This window comes from Argiope bruennichi, chromosome 10 (assembly GCF_947563725.1).
Source record: "Argiope bruennichi chromosome 10, qqArgBrue1.1, whole genome shotgun sequence".
In the NCBI taxonomy this organism is placed as follows: domain Eukaryota; kingdom Metazoa; phylum Arthropoda; class Arachnida; order Araneae; family Araneidae; genus Argiope; species Argiope bruennichi.
The window spans coordinates 23,336,376-23,360,481 of record NC_079160.1 but is presented as its reverse complement, the minus strand read 5'-3'; the positions used below and the strand labels follow the sequence as shown (position 1 = coordinate 23,360,481).

The 24,106-nt window shown below is 30.3% G+C and overlaps 1 protein-coding gene across 1 annotated transcript in view; it reads right to left on the bottom strand.

The window, feature by feature from the left end:
• Positions 1-24,106, bottom strand: part of LOC129988356 (synaptotagmin-9-like) — a 155,377-nt gene that overhangs the window by 57,250 nt on the left and 74,021 nt on the right. Inside the window, exons 2-3 of the mRNA XM_056096561.1 lie at positions 6,527-6,817; positions 5,183-5,377 (exon numbers count right to left, since the gene is read on the bottom strand). Of these exons, the coding sequence (XP_055952536.1) occupies positions 5,183-5,377; positions 6,527-6,817 (486 nt within the window). The remainder of the gene's footprint in view (positions 1-5,182; positions 5,378-6,526; positions 6,818-24,106) is intronic.

Here is a 24,106-nt window from a genome sequence, read left to right as displayed (position 1 = left end):
GCAATGTAAAAAAACCACAGAATTAAAATATGTTTGTTCTAAAAATGATAAAAATAATTTTTTGTGTTTTACAGTAAATACTATATCAACAGGAATTTAAAACTTTTTTATATGCATTGTTTTTTAACGATAACTTTGGAATTAAAAAAAAAGTTTTGATATAAAACAAATTCTTTCATTAAATATTTCATAATTTATGGTAGAATATTTTCTTGATTTAAAAACAATCTTCAATGTTTTAAACAATTGTTTAAAAAATATTTATGATATGTTTCAGTTAATTGGAAAAACAAACAAAAATCGAAAATACTTAAAAAGTTATTAATGAATAATTCTAATTTTATGAAAAAAGTTTTTTTTTTTTTAAATACTGATTGCTCGCTGTTTCTGGAAATAATAGGCTGACGAATATAAATTTCAATCAACTCTACAACTGAATGATTTTTAATGATATTAAGTAACAAAATAGGTATAAGTATAGATTGATTAGCTGTTTATTGTAAATTAATATATTAACATTCAACTATCTTTCTTTTGATTGAGACTTACCAAATGTCTATTTTTGAAAGTGAACAAAGGATGATGATCTTTTTATTTAGAAACTCAATCGTTCGATTTTATTTTGATCATGTTTCTTGATCTATGGATTATCTTCGTTCCAGTTCCACATCATTTTATTTCAATATTTTTAAAAAAACATAGGAGTTTTTTTCATGCTTAGTTTCGTACCATAGAGAAGGAAATGGAGGTACTTTATGAAACATTTCTTTTTAAAGTAAATCAATTTGGTGTATAAAGTTCGATTTACACAAAAATTTCTGCGTGAATACCTCAAGCCAAATTTCTTCTATATGGCTAATTGTACTTCCTAAGTATCATGCCTATATGCACTTGGATAGTCCAACATGTGATTTATTGCAATTCCAAAGGCTATATAACAATATATAGAGGTATATATTGCAATGTAAGGCTATATAAGCTACATATTCCAAAGGCTGCAAACATATCACCAAAATAATAATCAAAAACATATTTAATAATTATATCGAATGTAAATACATAAATCTAATCTCTTATAAATATTAAATCAAAGAATTAAAACATGTTTATTCTAAAAATGATAAAAATATTTTTTTGTGTTTTACAGTAAATATGTATCAACAGGAATTTAAAACATTTTAATGTGTGTTATTTTTTTAGCAATAGCTTAGAAAGAGAAAAAATAAGTTTTGATATAAAACAAGTTTCTTTCATGAAATATTTCATAGTTTGAGGTAGAAAATTTTCTTGGGTTTTAAAATCGTCAGTGTTTTAAACAATTGTTTCAAAAAATATTTGTGGCGTGTTTTAATTAATTGGGAAAACAAAGAAGAGTTGTAAATATTTAAAAAGTAATTGATGAATGATTTTCATTTAATAATTTGAAAAATTCTAAACTTATTGATTGTTCTCTTTTCTGCCATTAATAAACTGACGAATATATAATTCCAAAGTATCATTGCTCATATACACATGGATAGTCCAACATGTGATTTAAATTAAAAATTTACTTGTAAAGATCCCACTCCAAGTTTCATTCGTAAAATTTGTTCTATGAGTAATCATATTCACAGCAGATGGGGGAAATGCATGATCTCATAGGAGGTTATTTCTATATTTAGAGGTCTAAAATGAAGAATATATAACCCAATATCATGCCAGAACTGTTCGACTGTTATATTACACAATTTGTTTCATGCAGAGAAAAAAGAAACAAAATAATAATAATAATAACAATAATAAAAGAAAAAACATGTTTTAAGGTGCCTTGCTGTTGAGATTTCTGTTCATATTTTCAAATAAAACTTTTTTTCCTATTGAGTTTTCAAAAATAATAATAATAATAATTTACTGCCATATTCTAAAAAAATACTTCAGCAAACAATTTCTTAAGATTCCTCATAGGTCACTTTAAAATATAGCGATGTAAAAATACTTTAAAAAAATTCAGATTAAATTTATTCATTTTCTATCATACAAATATTATGCATATCAGCAAAAATGTAACAAAACTTCTTCACTTTGTTAAACATAATATTCGAAAAATTGCCTGCCAAGCGTTAAAAGATAAGTTGTTCTACTTTATGGCGAAAACGACCGACTCTGCAAAAGCTGAAGTGAAGTGAAATGCGCTCTTGTGAAGAGCATCCCCTGAACAAGGGTTGATAAGACGGTTGGAATATAAAAAAAAAGGGGTGGATCGAATGTAGATAAGGCTTCCGCGACAATGGCCAAGCGGAAGTTTCACATCAAGGTCGAAGATTAGCCAACGCGAATTCAATATCCGCTGTGGAACTCCACTTCCGACTTTCTGCTAAACTGAGTGGACATTTTAAACGAGGAAATTCAACAAGTGGAAACACTGGGCACGTGCCATCAAAGGATTTGTTGTATTTTTTTTAAAGGTTGATCCGCACTCTGCATTTTAGAATATACGAGATGAGTTGTTTTAATGATACCTAGATAACATAAAATATTTCTAAACTATGAAAAATAATATAGGGATACTTAAAAGAACCCGGAAAGATAATTTATATAAAATAGTAAAGAAGAGGGATTTTTGCAAGCATAGGAAAACTCATAAAAAAGAAACTTTCATTTTGGTTATATAATAGTTAAACGCTTTCTATTACATAATCCAAATATCTATCTGATCTATTAATTATATGTAACTTTGGTATAGTAAACCAGCAGGAGTAGTCTTTCCAAAACATTCTTGCAATATCTAATAAACTTGTCATGACAGAGAACACCTTGCATAGGATTGGCGTACAAAACTTATAAAATACTAACGTGAATTTAGCATTTTTACTGAATCTATCGTGCCATCCTTGGAGAGTTATTTGACGATGACTCCCTGGCATGTGTTAATACAAGAGGTGTTCAAATGAAAAGCTGCGAAACGACACTGTGGGTATAAATGAAGATTTTATTCAAAGTATACACCATAGGCCTGAGTACAACGATCCCATTGATTAACGAGCCGAAGGATTCCTTGCTCCCAGAATTCCTGTGGCCGTGACGAGACCCAGTCCTTCACAGCGTCCTTGAGTTCGTCGTACGAGTTGAAGCGCTTCTCTTTCAGATGTTTTTTCAGGGGACCAAACACATGAAAATAGCAGGGCGACATGTCCGGGATGTAGGGTGGATGGTCGAGCTGCTTCCACTTAAACTTGGCCAGTTCCGCTGTGTGACCCTGTAGACATGTGGACGCGCGTTATCATGGAACAGAACCACACCCTCCGTGAGTAGCCCCGGTCTTGTTCTTGAAGGACCTGCGTAGTCTTCGGAGTGTCTCACAGTACACATCGGAGTTAATGGTTCTTCTGTGCTCGAGGAATTCAACAAGTACTTCAATTGGACGTCGCTCTTTATAAGAGCCTCTGCTCACTCCGGCGCATGCGGGTGCCCGCGCATGCTCCGATCTACGCCAAAGACTCCAATTGCCTCCCTAGATATCTCGCTACGTTCTCCCATAACGGCACAGGCAAATATGTTAACAGTTATATTGTTATGACGTTTCGTATTTTTTCATTTGAACATCTCTTGTATTATCCAAAAATCGAATCTGTGTTTTAGACACGTTTTTCTCAACCGATTGAAACAAAAATTTGATACAAAACTACACTTGTAGCCATAAAATTCCATATAAAATTTGATATATTTAAATCATTGCTTTTTTGAATTGTCACCTTTACATGTATCTGAAATAATAGACTGACAGACAGTCAACCCGTGGTTGGATTTGCTCAAAATTTGGCGGTGTCTACACTGTACATGTTACATATGTGTACCGAATTTGTATCTATCTATCTATTTATCGTTTTGTAATAACCGTGTTAACTTATATTCGAACAGCCGGACCGACAGACATTTTTCTGAATAGATTTTACTCAAAATTTGATAGAAATCTGCAAATTTGGTGTAAAGATCGTATATGGATATTGAACCGTCTAGATCAAAACATTTGTGAAATATTTTTGTCTAAGACAGATAGACAGACTAGTTTCTAAAAATGTGTTGCTGAAACTCAGGGAGGTTTAAAGAACGGAGATTCGTCAAAATTCAATACTTTCTCTACACTACGCATACGAGACAGTAAGAAACAGGCGTTCCGAATGTAGTCACACCGATTTATTGAAAAATGTATGAAATGCAAATATATTTTTTGGTTGGATTGAAATTCAATGAGCAAAAACAAATTTTGTCCAAAAAGATTGTTGCATTTAGATCTCCAAACTTTTTATAGATTTCGATTAATAGAATAAAATTTAAAACTGATTTTAATTTCAGATTGCAAATTTTTGGGATTGCATATTGGGATTTCAAAATGCGAGCAATACTTGGAGTTCGAAGCATTTTGAAGCCTTTCACTAAAATAAAAAAAGGCAATCAATTTTAAAATTGTTTAGTATTTCCTCTCAGACAAAACAAAATATACAACTTGGAAAGCGAAATTTATTGTTAAATAAGCTGGATAATTGCCAGTTGATTCCTTCTTCGTTATTAGAAAAAAAAAAGTTTAATCTTGGAGGTAATTTTACATCTTGCTGGCTAAATCATAACCAGGAACTTGAACAGAAAAAAAAGAAGACCCCGGTCTCAACGAACGGGAGTAATTTTGCCCATTTCATTCACCAATTAATTAACTAGACTTTTTGCATGCATAATTAATCAATGAATTAGAATGATCTATGTTAGCGTAATTAAAAATAAGGCTTACATTTCTTGTGATAAAATATTAATTGGTAGGTAGCTAGTAAACATTACATTACTAAATAAATGCTATTAATATGGTGGGCGAACATTTGGTCACGGAGGAGGGTATTTATTATGTCATTAAAAAGTCATATTTAAGCACCTAACTAGGCTAGTTGTATGATAATATTTCTGGATATGATCTCGGAAAAGAGAATCGAAATGCCATTTAATTTATATTAAATTAATTTTTAAAATTAAAATTCTAAAAGACCAGGGGCACATTCTAACTCTGCGGAGTAGTTTTGTGATAAAATAAACTCCAGGTCCAACAGTTTGTCTTAGATCTGCCAACAGATATACGTTAATTTTTATTGTTAGCGGAAATATTGCGAAATTTCAAGTGCTAATTTTATTTTTCGAAAATTAGAAGTTGAAACGTTACCTTCAAAGGGAACGTCCGACAAATCCAACCTATGGGAAAGTTGTCTTTGGAATGTTTGGTGCCTAGTGGGGACAGTGGGCAGCGTCGTCTGTCGGGGCGGTGCGACCTTTCGATTCGTTTCTGTCCATTCATTGCTCACTTCTTCTTTGATGTCCGGCAAACTATGACTGATCTTCACGGATGCTGTCGTACTGCCTATAAAATGTTGAATGAACCGGATAAATAAAAAGAATTAAAAAAAAAATTCGAAAGTGCAAAATTAAAAAAAAAAAAGAAGGAAAAAAAAGAAATTCTTCAAACTGATTGCGGGCATATACATGGTACTCATTTAAATTCCTTACATATGTTCTTCTGAATGATTGCACCGGTACATTGAACCGGCTATATGCTATATGATGATATTACTTACAGCGCCACCTGGTGGGAAAACATAGAAACGCTACAAAATACGGGGGGGGATGTCATTTATAAAGTTATTGAGCATTTTCGTTTCATCCCAAAAAGGCACCTGGTGCACATTAAGGCAAAGAAGAAAACATTCAAAATAACATTTGTTTATCCACGATTTTCAAAATTATAACATTACAGTACTTGTTAAAAAAAAAGCGAAGAAACAACCAGTAGTTATCACAAAATACTTTTATTTTTGTTGTTCAAATTAGTCATCTGCAATGCCCACTTAGACCACTACTTGAATTTTTTATACACTTTTTATCATGTCAAAGGATGTGCTAGAAAAAGCTTCAATATGTCATCAAAAGTTTTGCGATGTTGCCGGAAAAATCATATATATTTGCTTTTAGAGTTATTTCCATAGGAAATAGTAGAATAGAGTAATTTGTTTTATCCAGAAAATAGGATTTTCTTTTTTTGATCCGTGTCTTGTAGTAGCACAGTTTCGGAAAATGTCGAGAAACAAATGTTCATTTCAAGGATTCTGTTATTGCCAAAAATATATAAAAAGTGTATTTTTATACTAAATCGATAACTGTTCGCAATTTTATAACTGGCTTTCTCTCTCTGACTTGTACCATTTCCGAGATGTCACAGGTGGTGCAGTAAGCGCTTATATCGCGTAGCGCAGTCATTTTAATATATCTAGGCATCACTTTCATGACTATAGCTGTTATAATTCTGAAATTTAAGAAGTGTAGGAATTTAAATGAACACCTTGTATATCTATTGTTACAAACCTATATAATTGCTTTCCTGGAATGGATGGTAAGAGAGATTCACAAGTATTCTAAACAGATGTCATGCTTATTTCTTTATACCTTGGCGACAAACTTGGCGACTTGGTGACGATTAATGCCATATCTTTGTATAAGAAATAAATTTATTCACCTGTAGGTGATTTCGGTGGTTCTGTTCCTTCCTCAGCAGGTGTCGAATCATCTTTTTCTTCTATAGAGGGTAGTTTGCAATCGTTTGGTTTTTGTTGCTGTGGTTGGCTGCTTGATGAAGCCTGCTCGGGGTCTGTTTGCTCGGCGCTAGGTTTGGTGGAGGCCTGGAGACGCTGAACCAGCCACCTGTAGCTGAAATAGGCGACGATGCCCAGAAGCACGAGACTGAAGGTGAGGCCTGCAGCCAGAAAAGGGGGTAGCGAAAATCCTGAGGGAAAGCCCTCGTCTACGTCTGAAAGAAAACAGGAACTGATTGGTAACATAGCTAATATTTGATCATAGAAGTGAAATCTTAACTAAACACAAAGTTATTATATAAAATTTGATATAATGACAAAAATAATAAATAAGAGTCCTTTACTTCTACTACGTTTAGTAGATTTCCTTTCGTGTATTTCATGCTTAGCTTTGTCATATACTGAAGAGGAACAAGTACACATTTTGGGATAGTATTTCCTCATTTCAACCGACATGGTCCACAATTTAAAACTTTTTTTCAGTTTTAATAAGGAAAGCGTGCCAAAATTTTTCTTTTTGGCCTTTTGTATTTGAGATATCGTGTATGAAAATAAGTAAATTTGATGTAAGTAATTTTTAAATGTGTAAAATTTGTTATAAATCTGCAATTTTATCCGATTTTATCTCTCTGTTTACAGATTTTCTCTTCTGTTCTTAACTATCATAATATATTTCTGTACTGCCACATTCAAAATCAAATATCGAATGCTCCACACAGTTTTTTTTAAATATTTTAATTAGAAGAAATAAATATTTTTAAATTCAGTACTTATCAACGGCTTATTTATCAACTATATTATATAAAATGGAATTGTTTGTTTTAATAGATGTTTTCTTTTTCCTTTCATATTTTATTGATGATAACACACATGATATTTCATACATGATATTACTACTGTTACAAAATTTTTCTTCTACAACAAATACCGCTAATCAATTGCAATAGCGCAGCACATTTAATTGCTATAGCTCAGCAGCTTTCTTGCTGTCTAATCCTCCAAGACCTCTACGTGTCGGCGACTCCGACTCTCTCTCACACAACTTCCGCCGATACACACACTTCTTCCGACGATATACACGACAACTCGGACGATCCACACAACAACAACAACTTCGTAGCTCTTAATGATATGTTTGACGGAGCGCCTAGCCCCGTGGGTTGGGGCTTAATCTCCGGTAAATGGAAAAAACTATTGTGAGACTTGGCTTTCAGTATTTAACGTGATCATCTTCGCAAAAAGGTCCGATGAACTGTGTTACAGGAACAGGCAGGAGATGAGGAGTGAGGTGCATGACGAAGCAAAGGTAACAAATGTCTGACAGGATGTGATAAGATGTGCAACATGGATTGGGTAAACGCTGGCCAGCAATTTATAAGTTTATGAAAAATAAAGTTATGACAAATTTAGAAGTAATTAAAATGGAAAAAACAAAGGCTTAGGGAGGGCTAAATCAAAATGTTACGAGGTCTTTTAAGACGGAGATTAGGAACATATTTAGGAATATCAAGAACTGCTTTGTTATCATGATTGTCAATATTTTTGAAGAATTTTTCAGCAAGTTTTTTAATAAACTTTTTAAGTGGAGGGTAATCAAGTGCTTTATACATATTTGTGTTTGGCATATACCAATAGCAATTACAAAATCTTCTAATAAGGTTGTTTTGTTGAATTTCAATAATTCTAAGATTGGATTTAGCAGCGTATCCCCAAACCGGACATGCATATGTTAAAACTGGACGCAAATAGGCAGTGTAAATAAGTATTTTGTTGGCCCTGCTCATTTTGGAGTTTCGAGAAATTAAGGGAAAGAATTTACGAGTTAGGTCTCGAAACTTCTTTTTAACATAAATAAAATGGGGTTTCCATGTTAGTTTATTGTCAAGAATGACACCTAAATATTTGCATTCCTTAGACCACGGGATATTTTGGTTTTTAATTTTAATTGGGCGGAATTCTTTAAATACATGATTTTTTGTGAACATAATAGCTTCAGTTTTGCTAGGATTAATTTCTATTTTCCATTTATTGAACCAGTCTTCAAGTGTTTTGAGATGCCTAGTGAGTGCTATTGAGATGAAGTTTGGATTTTTATTCCTGGCTAGTATTGCAGTGTCGTCGGCATACATGCAGAGCATGGTATTAAATTGTCTTGGTATGTCGTTAATGTAGAGTGAAAAAAGAATAGGACCAATTTTGGAGCCTTGGGCAACACCTGCTTTTATAGGTTTAATGTCAGAGAGAATATTATTAACGCGAACACAAAAGAATCTGTTGTGCAAATATGATATGACAATTTTTATAATATAATGTGGTAACTTGTAGGTAATGAGCTTGTAAATAAGGCCATCTTGCCAAACTCTGTCAAATGCTTTCTGAATGTCAAGGAAAACAGCAGCCGATTTTTGATTATTTGCGAACCCCTCTTCAACATATTCGGCTACCCTAACAAGTTGATGAGTAGTTGAAAGGTTATTTCTGAAACCAAATTGTTCAGGGCTAAGGATGTTATTTTCATCAAGGAATTTGTTTAACCTATTTAATATTATATGTTCAGCAATTTTGCTAATGGAGGGAAGTAGTGAAATGGGTCTATAACTGGACGGTTCAGTGGGATCTTTGCCCGGTTTAAGAATAGGTGCTACAACAGCTGTTTTCCATTTTGTAGGAAAGTGACCAATGGCCATAATTTTAAATATGATAATTTGAAGCAATGTAATTAGGTTTGGGGGGAGATTACGTAGGACTTTGTTATTGATACCATCTAAGCCAGGGGCTTTATTAATTTTGAGATTTTTGATGCAGTCAGTAATTTCGGTTGTAGATGGTGGAGTAACATCATGGAAGTATTTGGGTAGTGAGTTCTGAAAGTCTTTGACTGTATTATTTACAAGCAGCTCTGTTTCAACATGATTAAGTTTATTTAATTGAAATTGAGTCTCAAGGCTATTTGCCAAGCAGTTTGCTTTATCGATGTCAGTATTGACAATACTAGCCGGGCCTTTAAGGGCGGAATTTTTTTGTGTTTTCTTTTTAAATGATGAAACAAAATTCCAAAAGGAGCCATCTTCAGTATTTGCATTAACCAGTTTATTGATGAATTCATTTTGTTCAGTTTTTTCATTTAATGTTTGTATGGTTTTATTAAGTTTATTCATAATTTTCTTGAAGACTGGATTGCGAGTATTTTGAAAGATCTTTCTGGCAAAATTTCTTTCTTTACGAAGGAACCTGATTTTTGGATCAATGTAGTTTTGGTTGAATTTCAATGGTTTTGAAGCAGCAAATTTAGCATCAATAATGGTTTTTTCGAAGAATTCAACAAGTTCATCCAGTTGCTCAGGGGTTTGAGGGTCAAAATTTTGATCAATGCAAGTATTAGATAAAATTTGTTTAAAATTGATCCAGTTTGTGGAAATTTTTCTATTGTTGTCAGGGAGTGAATATTTAAGAAAAAAGTTAAGGAGAACAGGATTATGATCTGAACTGAGTTCAGGTATAGATGTAATTTCATATGGGAAACAACAACAACTTCGTAGCTTCTGAGTGCCCGTCTTTTATAGTTCCGGGAGGCGGGGCTAGAATCCTCTGACCAATCAAGGCGTACCTGGCTGCGTCTCGGTTGTTAGTGGATGGATCTTGAAAGTTCTCGAACTTTCCGGTACTATCCATTTAGTCGCCAAACTCGCCAAATTTATCGCCAAGTCGCCAAATGCTCGCCAAGTCTGTCGCCAAGCTCTAAGTTCATTGATCTCAGCACGTACAGGACCGATCGTACAACGGTCTTTCTTACGATGACTCTATTCGTGCCGGGTAGCAATATTATAGGTTCGTAACACTACTATTCTACATTGGACATTTTAAAATTCATTTAATTCTATTGAATTTTAAGCATTTCAAAAAATACTATGAGTGGTTTCCTTCCAGAATCTTTTAATTACCTGTAATATTTTAATTTGTATTATTGTTTTTCAATTCCTTCACTTCAACATGCCTCTCTAGATTCTTCTTGTTGGATTTTCCATTCCTTACCCGTAGATCACTTCATACTTTAAAACCAAAAGGTTGAGCTGGTTTTCTCGAGTGTTGAATCAATCAAAAAATCTGCTGAATTGATTTATCTTTGGTAAAAAATTTGTAACTCCAGACTCCGACTAATAATTTCATCTTTGAATGTTGAAGAGGCAAGTTTCCGATCTCTCCTTCGAAATCACTGTTTTAAAAGGTATGTTGAGATTTCGTCCAACAGTAAAATTAAGATTAAACAACCACAAGAGGTCTACTCTTTAATATGAAGATGAGAATTCAAATAATTTAATACTGAATCTGGTTAAAGGTTTTTTAAGCCTTTTTGCATATGAAAAAAGACAGAACGAATTATCATAGAAGCTACTGAAAGAAATCAAGAATTCCAGTTGTCATAGAAGGTACTGTGGACGTCTGGAAAGTCCACCTGGATATTTTGATAAATCTCCATTTTTCAGACCTTTCTGAGTCTGAAAAAAGGATTTTTGGAATGAAATCTGTCTGTATATGAAAACGATAAATCAGAAATGCAGCGATATATATAAAAAAAATCTGGTTTTCAGTTTTTTGCACCTAATTTGCATAGTTCTCTCAACTGTTTTGGAAGTATGCTGTTCGTATACCTATTTGAAAATGAGCATGATAATTCAGAAACGCAAACTGCTAGATGAATGAAATTATGCATATAGATTTAATCATTAGAAACGAAGCCCAACCAAAACATTTTGGACACAATAAGTCAAAGAAAGCTTACTGTTTGTCAGTTTATGTACTGATATGTAGATGAATGAGGTAACTTGAAGATCACATGATTTAGACAAATGAAATTTGGCATAGAGAAAGAGACTCAAAAACCAACACATAGTTTTTTTATTCACAATATAATGAAACACCAATTCCTCCAAATTGTGTTTAGTAACGAGAGGTTCGAAGAGAGAATACTTCGGTGCATTTAGAATAATAATCCATCACCTATTAATTGTGGCATCAGATGTATAATAATAAAGCCTGTTTTACAAGTTTCACATAATCAATTTCTTATTGCTTGAGTAATAGAATTTCATATACATATATTTAGTCTCTACAGAAGTAAATTTTCATATTATTATTGCATTTTAAAAGATAAAAATTGTGAAACAACATATGAATGCTAAAGAATCTTTAAAGCATCCCTCCTCCCGATATAATTGTTGTTAAGTCGCGTTTGTTTTCTATGAATTTTTTTATAAACTTGTTATATCAGCTTAATGCTTTTAATGTGAACATTGCATATGAAAATACATTCTACAACTAAATTATTATCTTTATATCAGATAAAAAAACGTTCTACGATTTGAATTATTTCAAATGAATGTTTAAGAAAGAAGAAAAATGAAATGCGATATCTACTGCAAACAAGTGATCTGGAAATCAAGGGTGAAAAAGCAAGCATAACTTAATATGTCATGCATTCTCAAACTGTTCTAAATTCTGTCAGTTTCAGTTATTTCCATTCATATTAAAAAATATTTTTAAAGTAAAAGATTACTTAATATTGAAAAGTTTATAAAATAAATGTAATCCTTTTATATATTTTAAATTTAGGATTATTAATCTTTTAGAAATAATATCATTTTCAGTCTATCAACATTTTTTTAAAAATGACATAAAAGAACTTCTCTAATTCTCCAATCGTAATTACAATAAGCCTTTAGTTATTTTATAAAGGCATAAAATAAATGAGGAAAGCAGAGTTATTTATTACATTCATTGTGTTTATTTTGTTAATTTATTTATATATTAATCAATTCCAATATCTCAAATATGTAGCAATGTTTAATTTATTCTCTTCTTTAGAAGAAAATTTTAAAACCGTTGCCACTAAAGTATAAAAATGCCGCATATGGAAAACAAACATCAAACGATAATATATAAATCGTATTCAAAATATTTAAAGAAATTTAGAGTAATGCAAATTAATAATTACCATAATTTTTGAATTAATACTCGTATGGAATAAATAAAGATGAAAGGCTATCTGCATGAACTTCATATTGTTTATATTTTACATATCTTTGTTTATATTTGCATAGCTTTCATTTGCAAATTTTCTAATTGCAGCTGTGTTTTTTGAAAATACATAAAGCGACGTGTCATTTTCAAAATTAATGAGATGACTCATTATTGTTAAAAATTCATTTGCTATTTTGATCTGGATTAATTTTATCTATCGAATATTATCGTCTAATTCGGTTAAGTTATAAATAAATATAAGTTTTGTAAATTAGAATATTAAATATTACGATAAAAATAGGATAAATAATATGCTAAGTAGTAAATAGGATAATATTTTTAAAAATGATAAAATAAATTTAGAAAACTCTCTATATTCAATGTTTTGCAATGTTTAGATTCTAAAATAAGCAAATAAATAAATAAATATTTTAAAAACTAATTCATTTGATAATTTTTTAAATAAAATTCTAATTTAAATATTAATTTAATTTTTCCAAGAAACTAATATTTAAAAATAAATAGTTTGTTAATAATAGCATGCAGATTGTAAAACTGCTCGCCAAAGAATACCTTCGAACTTTTCATTTACAAAATGACATTAGTTTATCTAATTTAATAGTATAGAAAAAGAAAATATAATATGCAATTGAAAATAAACGCGTTGGTTGTTTACTTAATATAAATTAACAGTTTTGCTCAAAGAACAATACGCAAAATTTCAGTTTTCTAGCACATTGCATTTTTAAGATTTCCTGTTCTCAGATATGCCAACAGATGAACAGTTCTTACGTCGATGAAGCATGTTCCAAAATTTAACACAAATTTAAAATGTTTATGAAAAAAAAATAAATACTAAATTTTATCCTCATAGCTTGCTGCGCTTTGAATTTATTGATATACACGCAGAGTCTACTATTATATAAGGGATTTTTGATTCCAAAATTTGAGAGCATCTGCAATTTTGAGCTCAAAAACATGTCATATTTGATCCATCTTGCTTGTTGTGTTTTTAATTTATCATGTTCACAGACAAAAATAATTGTAAAAAGAAAAAAACTTTAAAATTTATTAAAGTTTAGAGATTGAGTTTTATGATGTGCAATACTTTAAATGTAATTCGCTTACAAATAAATAAATAAAATACTGTCGAATTTAGAAATATTTTGAAAGTTAAGCTCTGTTTTAATGTCTAGTGTTGAACTTTAAAAAATTGTTCTTCTGAAAACGAAAATTCTGGAAAGATCATTTGAGAAAATGTTACCGCAAATTTTATTATTGTAAAAAATTTTAATATGTTCAATCATAAGAATATTATTGCAAATTTAATTATAGTATATCATCGGCAAAGACAGAAGGTGATCATATTAAAAGAAAAAGAAAAATTAATTAATTTGTTTTAGTAGATTTCTAGCATTCTTTTATTGCAAATTTCATTATTGTAGAAAATTCAGAAAAGTTCATTCGCAAGAAGCATATTGCAAATTTAATAATTATAGAAATATTAAAGTATTCTTTCAAAGAACGTTATTGTAAATTTAATTATATTATATTCCCGACAAAAGCTGAAGGTGATAAAATTAAAATAAAAATTTCTTAATATATTGTTCCAGATTTATCGCATTTTTTATCACAAATTTCATTATTGTAGAAAATTCAGAAGAGTTCATTCGCAAGAAGCTTATTGCAAATTTAATTATTATAGAAATATTGAAGTATTCTTCGCAAGAATGTTATTGTAAATTTAATTATACCATACTTCCGGCAAAAGCTAAAGGTGATCAAATGAAAAAAAAAAATTCTTAATGTATTGTTGTAGATTCAACTTATTTTTTATCGCAAATTTCATTAATGTGGAACATTCTGAAAAGTTGAGTCGTAAGAATGTTATTGCACCTTTCATTATTGTAGAAAATTCAGAATGGTTTATTCGTAAGAATGTTATTGCAAATTTAATTATTATAAAAAATATTGAATTATTCTTCGTAAGAATGTTATTGAGTTTAATTATTTTACGTCATCGGCAAAAGCTAAAGGTGTTTAAATTAAAACAAAAAGCGAAATTTCTTAATATTTTGTTGTAGATTTAAAATGTCGTCTCTGCAACACGAAAACTGTCTGAATGAATACATGTGAAGAGCATAATATACATTAATAAGGGTTAATTTTTTTGAAACAAAGATGACATTTTAAAACAAATGAATACATTAACATATTTCTTTTTCTTCTGATTTCTAAAACATAAAACCTACATCCTTTTTTAAATTTGCTTTTTTTAAAAAAAATTTCGAATACAAAATAATATGCAAAGAGAATTAAAACAATCTTCACAAAATTCGATGTCGAGAGTTTTATAAATGTCGCAATTTCCAGATGGCAACAACAAAAATACAGAATCAAAAAAAGTTAAAATAGGCATAATTTGTCATTTGGTTACTAAATATAATTGTGGACTTGAAAAATTTTGTTCTTTCTTTGTAACTAAACGAATGCTTTATTTTAACAAATATCTTTCTTTCTTCATAGTGATATGAAACTACTCAAAAAAGGAATTATATTTAAAAATATTCTTTTATAATATTTATTTCCATATATGCTGATCTAAATTTTATACAGGAGTTTAATTATTAGTCATTTCTTTACATGTTTATACCTACTGTCTATAAAGAAATTATTAATGAAATCATTGCAGAAAGGCGAAATTTATCAAAAATAATCAAGCAACTCACATTTGGTCTCATCTTTGCGTTCTAAATATAAATGTTGACATTTTCCATCCGTAATTGAGTCTTTAGGCTTGATTTTATTTGTTCTGTATTTAACTTCTTCCTCAAAAATAATATACCGCAGAAAACATTATTCAAATTTCATTAAATGTGGTGGTCGAAACATTCGTCATAATCAAGATTTTGCGTGAAAATTTATGATGAAAAGCACTTTTATGTTTTAGAGAAAAAAAGCACACGATTACAATTTTTTTATTCCATAATTTTGCAGAAAACGTGCATTTAACTAATTTCTAGAAAATTAAAAGAGGGCGCTTCTTCAAAGTGCCCGCGGACCAATCTCCGATTCGACGAGAAGCGCGTCCCGGGGAACCGGTCGCCTAGCAACGGGAATCTCTCTGACGTCACTGCAACCATAGCAACGCTCGGGACTCCACTCGCTCCGCGACACGCTCATAAAAATTGCACACCACAACACAAACCATTTGTGTGGGGAACCTTTCTTCCGTCAACACAAAAACAAGAAGTTTCCGTTTGATGTTAGCGTTTTATTATGCGTCTGCCCCCCTGGTGCTGCCCCCGTGAATTTTTGTAGTAAAGGACCCTAACACAATTAAGGTGGAATCAAAAAAGGAATCCTCACGATATTCCTGAAGGATTTCCCACAGACGCCAAATCTTACGCTTTTTTTCCCCCTCCCTTCGATATTTTTGTTATTTTCGTTGCACCAGGAGTTGTTTTCCAACCATGAATACTTAATGCAGAGTATTCGAAAATAAATTATGTTTCGGAGAAGTAAACACGTAGAGATTTAAAAGTATCTATTTTTAGAAAAGATCGCTTGTATAGGATCAGAAATGCATTTTTAAATAAGCCGATGCATATGGTTTCTGAAAATTGAAATGTTTTCTATTGTTTTAGATTTTTATATAGGGATAGGTTGCATGCTAAACCAACAACAATAAAAACAAACATTCGAATAAGAATGAAATGGAATAATAAACTTGATTTAAAATTTTGAAATCATATTATATGTCGTTATTTTATAATTTGTTAATATTTATTATTAGTTTTAATGTGAATTTTGAAATATTTTTTTAACAATTTTGTCAAATATGATCTTAAGATTTTTGGATTTTTTTTATGCACTTTTATTTCATGTTGGTAAAAGATGTAATTTTTTAAAATTTTCTTCATAATGTGCTAGAATTCTGAAACTTTGAATACTTTCATTATGATTACTATTTTAATGTCTTCAGAAAATTATAAAATAATCTATTAATTTAAATCAATTTTAATTTTATTTATCTGACACCATCCAATATGTCAAATTAAAATTAAAATTTTTAATTAAAAATTAAATTTGAGTTTTTATAACATATATAATAAATTAAAGATTAAATTAAAATTATAAATTAGATTAAAAACATAGAAAAGAATTTTAATAAAAAGAATATTTTCCATTCAGCATATTAATAGAAATGCTTTTTTAAAAAATATTTTTGATTATTTATTTTATATCTCAATCTGTCTTCTATTATTAGCATTTAATGGAAAATGGTTTAAACCAGAGATTCTTTAATGCTGAGTCTCCTTTAATATGTCTCACAGATACTTTTTCCTTTTCATTTGATGTTTACCTAATTAGAAGATATGAAGAATAATTTAATTAAAATTATTAAATCTTTCAATAAATTATTTTTATTTAAATGACTCTTTGGATAAATTTAATTAATTCTTTATTTTTTAAAATTATTTTCCAGCTTTAGAGGTCAGGTTCTTTAATTAGTAATTATCTTTTCCCAAATTACGAAAGAAGCAGATTTTTTTTTCATTTCTGTTTATTGATTTTATTAATTTATCGATTTTTAATGCATTTCATTGGCTTTTGGGCAAAAAATGAATCAATTTATTTTTTCTTTTGCACCTTTTTTTTATTAACAATTTAGAAAATTTAAATGATATATTTCTGCTGTTTTTTTTTAAACCGTGATAAATTTCAAAAACTGAATGGAATTATGCAATTTTAATTCTGAACTGAATTTTGAAGTATTTCTCTGTTTCAAGCTTAAGTGGTATTCTATTTCAAATTGCACGCTCGCTGTTTTTTGCAGTCATGTAACTTCATTTTCTCATTCTTCATATAAACTGTGCTTATAATATTACAATAAACAAAACTTTTTTTCCCCATACTTTTAAAATTAGAAGAAATCACGAATTTCGATTCAATAATAAAATCAACTATTGAAAATTATGCAAGAATTTTTTTTTCTTTAAAAAGAAGTTGTCAACATTCAGGTAAAAATTGGTAAAATTCAAAAATAATTTTTAAACTTTGAAATGATGTATAAAATCACTTTTATGCAATAATATTCTTGGCAGCCATCGCAAAACAAGCGTTAAATTCTCTCTCAATTTTTAATTAATTAAAATTTTTAAAAAGTCGCTTCGAAGGGCACATTTTCAACTTCCAAAGTATATGTGTCAAATTTGATAATTCAAGGTCTAACTCTCTCACAAAGGCAGCTTTATTATTATTAAAGATACACTGATGTGAAAAACGTAAGCAATAGTTGCTTTTTTGCCGTAACTCCGTGAGAAATCATCTGAGAGATATGAAATTCAGAAATGAGACTCAGCATTGTGTACTTAAACTATGATGAAAGCATAGTTAAGCAAAAAGAAATAAATTGCAAAAAAAAAAACCCTCCTTATAATATCAACTTTATTGAACTCATAATATCGCTACACATGATTGCTGTTCAACATGAATAACAACAAGCAGATGTTCCTTAGTATGGGATATACCCTACCCTTACTGCAATGGTTGCCTCGCACCGTCTTTCCATACTCAACACCAGATTAAAAATATCCATGAAATTTAAATTTAATCAGAGTTATATAAGAAACATACAAAATTTCAAAAATGTCAGAATGAATACAAATTTATTTCTTAAAGAAACCTAATTTCATCTAATGAGAAACAAATTTGCTTTCTGAAAGTGTATGAAGAAATTAACAAAGGTAAAATCCCTTTATAGAAAGCGCGAGAAAACAAAACAACGAAAAAAAAAACCCCTTTGAAACACCTTAAAAGAATGTTACACACTAACAACCAACTGCATAAAAAATATGCCTAATGATATAATTATGAAAAATGCACCCTCATCTGTTTTCATCACAGCTTTGTTAGTAAACTTGGAACAACTCTGCGAATAAAAAAATTCTGCTACAGTGAATTCATTAAGTACTACCTAAGCGTAGTTAGTAGAATTTTAAAAAGGAATTTATCAGAACATTTCGTGCAAGAGGGAAAATTTTTACTTTTCTTATTAAGCTATTGTAGTCAAAAATCTGCATTAAAAAATATAATTCTATGGTTTATTTATTTAATTTTTTTTTATTAAAAAGTATGAATTATTAGCTGTTCGAACATTAAAAATGAAGACAATCAATTCATTTTTTTAAATGCCATTTTTTCTAGTAAAATATAATAAATTATTTTTCGGATTTGAGATTGATTTATGAAAACATATTCATTCAGCTTATTTAATACAGTTAGCTCAATTTTTTATTTAATCTAATTAATTAATAATTAATTAGCAAATCAAACTTTTTTGTTATGTTTGGCGATAAAAAAAATGTTGATTTTGTTATGTCTAAAATTTTGGCTATCTTCTTATTCTAATCTGATTTCAAGTGTTAGTTTTTTAGATATTACTAATTTAATAAAGTAACATCCAGCCATCAAGGACGCTCATTTGTTCTCTTGTTGTATTGACTACATTAATTCATTAGCATCAATTCATTTTGATTGACTGTATCTTATCATATCAAATGAAAGTACAATTTTGAAATTGCATTTGCATATTAAACATACAGCATTCTGATTGATAAACAATAAAAGTAAATTGGTGAAATCAGTCCGGTTGTAGAAGTAAATGTGTTGTTTCATAACATCATTCAAAAATATGGGGAAAAAGGGTCAAGATATCTTTGATTACACATTTAAACGTCGCTTGTTTTCAAATGAAATAAAAATTAACAAAATCGATACAGTGATTGGGACTGGCGAAATTTTGTTCATAGTGAATAATTGTTTTTTTTTTATATTCCTCTTAAAAATGGAAAGTGGTTGGGGAAAACGAACAAAGGATAGAAATTATACCTGATCAAGCCCGGTTTTTATTTCATATGAAACAAAAACAAGCGAAATTGGATTTGTGATTGTGACCGGAGGACTGGTTTCTTGATTTTTCTTTATTATTTTAAATATATAGATAACTAATTTGATTATTAGAAACAATATTATGTTTTAAGATATTTTATAATTATCTTGTGGTTTCTAATGCATTAACATTAAGTAACATTAATATCCTGTTTAGAAATACCGCGAAAGATATTTTGAGATTAATTTTTTATTTTGAAGCTTGTTAGACGATGAGAACGACACCTGATCTGGACCTCTCCTTACTTTCGCACCCCTTCAGCTGGAAGGTTTCTTACTTTCGAAGTCAAATTTAACCTACACCAGTTCCATACAAACCATGGATTCTTCGTACGCGAAAAAGTAAAAAAACTAAACGTTTTCTTTTAAACATTGTTTAAAACTCATTTCGAATTCGGGTTTTACTTCAAAACCTTCAGTTCAACAACTAAGAATCATTTATGTAGCTACGAATTAATTAAGGCCTAGCAGCTCTAAACAGAAGTAGTAAATTAACTTATAATGGACGTTAAAAATTAAACCTGCAGAAGTGATATCTTTAAATTTTTTCTCTAAATGATAGAGGTCTATAAATTTGTTGTAAGTCCATACACCAAATTTCATCCGTCTAGCACAAAGCGCTCTCAAGTTTTCATGTACACAGACAGACACAACTGTGTTTTTCGAATTCAGTGACATGCAAAATGTGAAAAATCATCAAAATCTCAAATTTTGAATTTTAAACTATATTATTACAATACTTTCTCAATATTTCATACACGAGAGAGTAAAAGAGCTAAACGTTTTTCTTTTACACATTCAGTTGCATGTCTAAAACTCATTTACGAAATTAATTTTATTATTTTCAAAACGAAACATGTAGCAAATATTAAAACGTTAAGTTTAAACAAATTAAAATTTCTTCGGAAAATTATTTAAGAGATTTCATTAAGTCACAAATAAATAAATGCAATATAATAATTATACCACAACCAGAAAACTAGCATAAATTCATAAATTGAACTTGTCAGGGGGGGGGATAAGCAAACGCAAATCTTTTCGTAAAATTCTTCGGGGGAAAAAAAAATCTCGAATTACTACAAAAGTATGATAAAGACTAACATCCAATTACTTAAACAATGTATCTAATGATTTAATTATGAGGCGTAAACTCTCATCTGTTTTCGTCACACCTTTGTTTTGTAAACTTGAGACAGCTTCTTGGAAAAAAATCCTTGACTGCAGTGAATTCATTAAGTACTAACAACATCTAGTTAGTGAATTTTTAAAAAGAAAGTTGTCTAGTTCGCACAATAGGAACTGCTTTCACCGGTCTTGTGTAAATTGCCATGTTTGGAAGTTTATTATAAGAAGGATTGATAAAAATTGTTTTTTTTTTTTGTTCAGTGTTTTATTTTGTTTTTTCTAAATGAAATATAAGCAGAATCATGAAAAATAATTTTATAGTTTGAGCTTAAAAAATCGTTTGGTTTCGCTTTAAATTGTTTTTTGTTGGTCCTAGGATGAAATAGCGTAAATCGGGATATAATTTCGTTAGATTGTAATTATATAAGTTTTAGTGATGAATTATTTTTTGTTTCTAGTTTTGTTTTGTTATAGTGTTGTTATTTAAAGCCACTATATTTCTTTCTATGGGGTTATTTGAAGTCATCGGTCTATGTCATCAAGCCAAGACGCATGCGTGGATTGAAGGAGGAAATTCAAAGCTGCATAACGAAATTTAGCCATGGTTATGCAAAATGGTCATGAAAAATTTCGAAAAAAGAGTGCGTATGTGTCAGCAAAGCTGTGGAGACCATCTGCCCTATGTGTTATTCCATATATAACCCTATGCTGTTTACTTTACGATTCAATAAAAATATAACAATTTAAAGAAAAAAACCGTGTTCTTTATTTAATTCAAATCTTGTGTTAACACATTGTTCTATCGTGTAACGTTCCATTTTTAGTAACCCTAAACTGTCAAATGGTTTTTTAGTAGGGTTGCAAATTCAAATCTAGCATTTATTTTGGGACACCCTTTAGCTAGTCATCTACAATAGTTAAATTACATGGTTATGGTTACCTAGTTAAAAATAGTTATATAGTAAATATTTATGTTAAAATGAACTCAGTTTTATGATAATTAATCAAAGTATTATTTTCCCTATTACTTATGAATTAGGGTATTTGAATTAACCCCCTTTACAAACTTCTAAAAAAAAGGGGGGGGGTGATTTCAAAATGTTTAATAAGTTCCGTAGTTCCGTTATGAATCAAAATTTAATAAACAAAATCTTTCTCAATCTTGTTATATCTTAATAACAGAACTTGTAAATCAATTAAGTTTTCATATAAAAATTAACACATTTCAGGGAAAAGAAATACTATTTTTTGTTTTGCAAAGAAGCAGTTAAAATTAAATATCTCCTTCGGGACATTGCATATAAGGATTTAGACTAATGGAAAGAGAACGTTTCACTTAGAAACAGAAAAAAAAATTATGCTTGAAAAAATGTACGTACAAAATCATGAAACATTCAGGAAAGATTCCTACAAAATATTGGAAGAAAACAAAACATCGACGAGAGAGAGTTAAATATCGACGGCTGCAAAAGATGGGAGAGGGGTTAAATCAACCCAAAGAATTCGATGGCGAAAAATTTTGTCTTCTCTTCCTCTTTTACTACTTCTCTCCACCCCTCTGAAAGAAAAAAAAAGGGAGAAAAAAGAACTAAAATAGAGAACTCGAGAGCTGACGTATGTTAAAATTCCCAAAGGAATGTCTTGCAACTCCGGGCAAGATCAAAATCATGTTACCGAAGCGAAGTGAAGAGAGAAAGAAGGCAGAGAAGAAGAAAGGAAAAAGAACACCTCTCACCAAACTGTTGATCTCTTAAATGTGGAGGTTTTTTTTCCTTCCTTTCTTTCTTTATGGAAAGAAAATTTGTCCCTGTCATTTTGTCATTTAACAAGGAGCGGGGCTAAACGCTCATGTTGGGTTGTGGAAAAAAAAAATGGAGCAGAAACAAGTAGTGGCAAGACGTTCTTGTTCTTGTTCTCGCAGAAATTTTCATTACTCCAGTGTCATTTTCAGAGAAGAACCCTGACACTGGAGACGATATGAAAAATGTGGAGGTTGATCAAGGGTTGAAAAGGATTCGAACGATCTTGAAGTACTGTTCTCTCTGTTTAGAATCGAAATGAAAAAGCTGACAATGCTTTTAAGAGAGATTTTCAAGGTTTCAAAAGCTATGTATGAAATGCATGTCATCAGGCGTGCATACATGATGTTGGTGTTCATGGAAAAGTTGTTCCAGTGTGTTTGTTCTACATAAATACACAATTGAGATAAAAATGTTGTAATAAATTTTATCGGTTAGGATTTTTTTTTCATTAGGAGTAATTCCAGGACTTGAGGGTCTATCTTATTTTTTCAGCAGCACCAACTTGGGTCAAAAGTACGACTCAGCTACTTCATGCGTCACATTCGCTTGCACAACCCTTTTTTTACAGAGGGGCACATTCAAACACCTCACAGATGGAAAACAGAAGAACAACCATGTCAGAAATGGGACGCCCAGATCACGGGGAAGACGCGCTATCCCTATGCTAGGACACCGGAACTTTTCATGATAGTTTGACTTTACTACTATAGTGAATTTTGAAATTTAAATACCTGATACTGAAATTTCATTTGTATTGTTCATATATGTAAATTTATTTTTAGGGCAATCAATTTTTATTTATTTTTCTGTTGTTTAAGCTTTATTAACAATTTTCAATGAAAAAAAATTATTATTTTTTCAAAATGTGACGCCTTTTTTTATTATTTTGATTTGAATTCAGAACTATTTTTTTTCTTGTCACTCGCTTCACAAAGAATCGTGTCTCCAAAAATTACGAATTATCGGCATGTGTAAATTATATATATATATATATATATATATATATATATATATATATATATATATACCAATAAAAAGATGTTATAGATAAGAGAATATTTAAAAGTTGGTATATTGCAAATGATTGGTTTTCTGTAGCAGTTAATGGCGAAAAAAGTATTTTGCCCATACATCAATGGTTTACCAGACAAATAATAAAAGAATAAAACGTTATTGATTTCAAATACGGTATGTTTATAATTTTTTGCTTACTGTTGCGAAATATGAAAAAATGTACCTTAAAATTCTTGGCAAGGTCAAAAGAGTGAATAGAAATAACAAACTGAAACCTTACATTCAATGGAGCTAAATGCTGTCTGCAAATATTTTCCGAACACTTTCCAAACACTAGATTTCTGATTAACTTGAAGAAACAGTTCCTTTTCGGTGCATGCACAGGAAAACTTCACGCAACAAAGCAACGCGACTCTCTTTAAAATAGCTTCGAGGCCCTCCAAGACTTGAATCAGAAATAAAATTCTAACGAAACGATTCTCGAAGTAAAAGCGCGGTCTAATTCAACCCTAATTGGAATGTCGAACTACTCTGGAAGTACAACACGATTGGTTCACGAACACGGGCACAGTTAAGTTCAGCTCTGTAGAA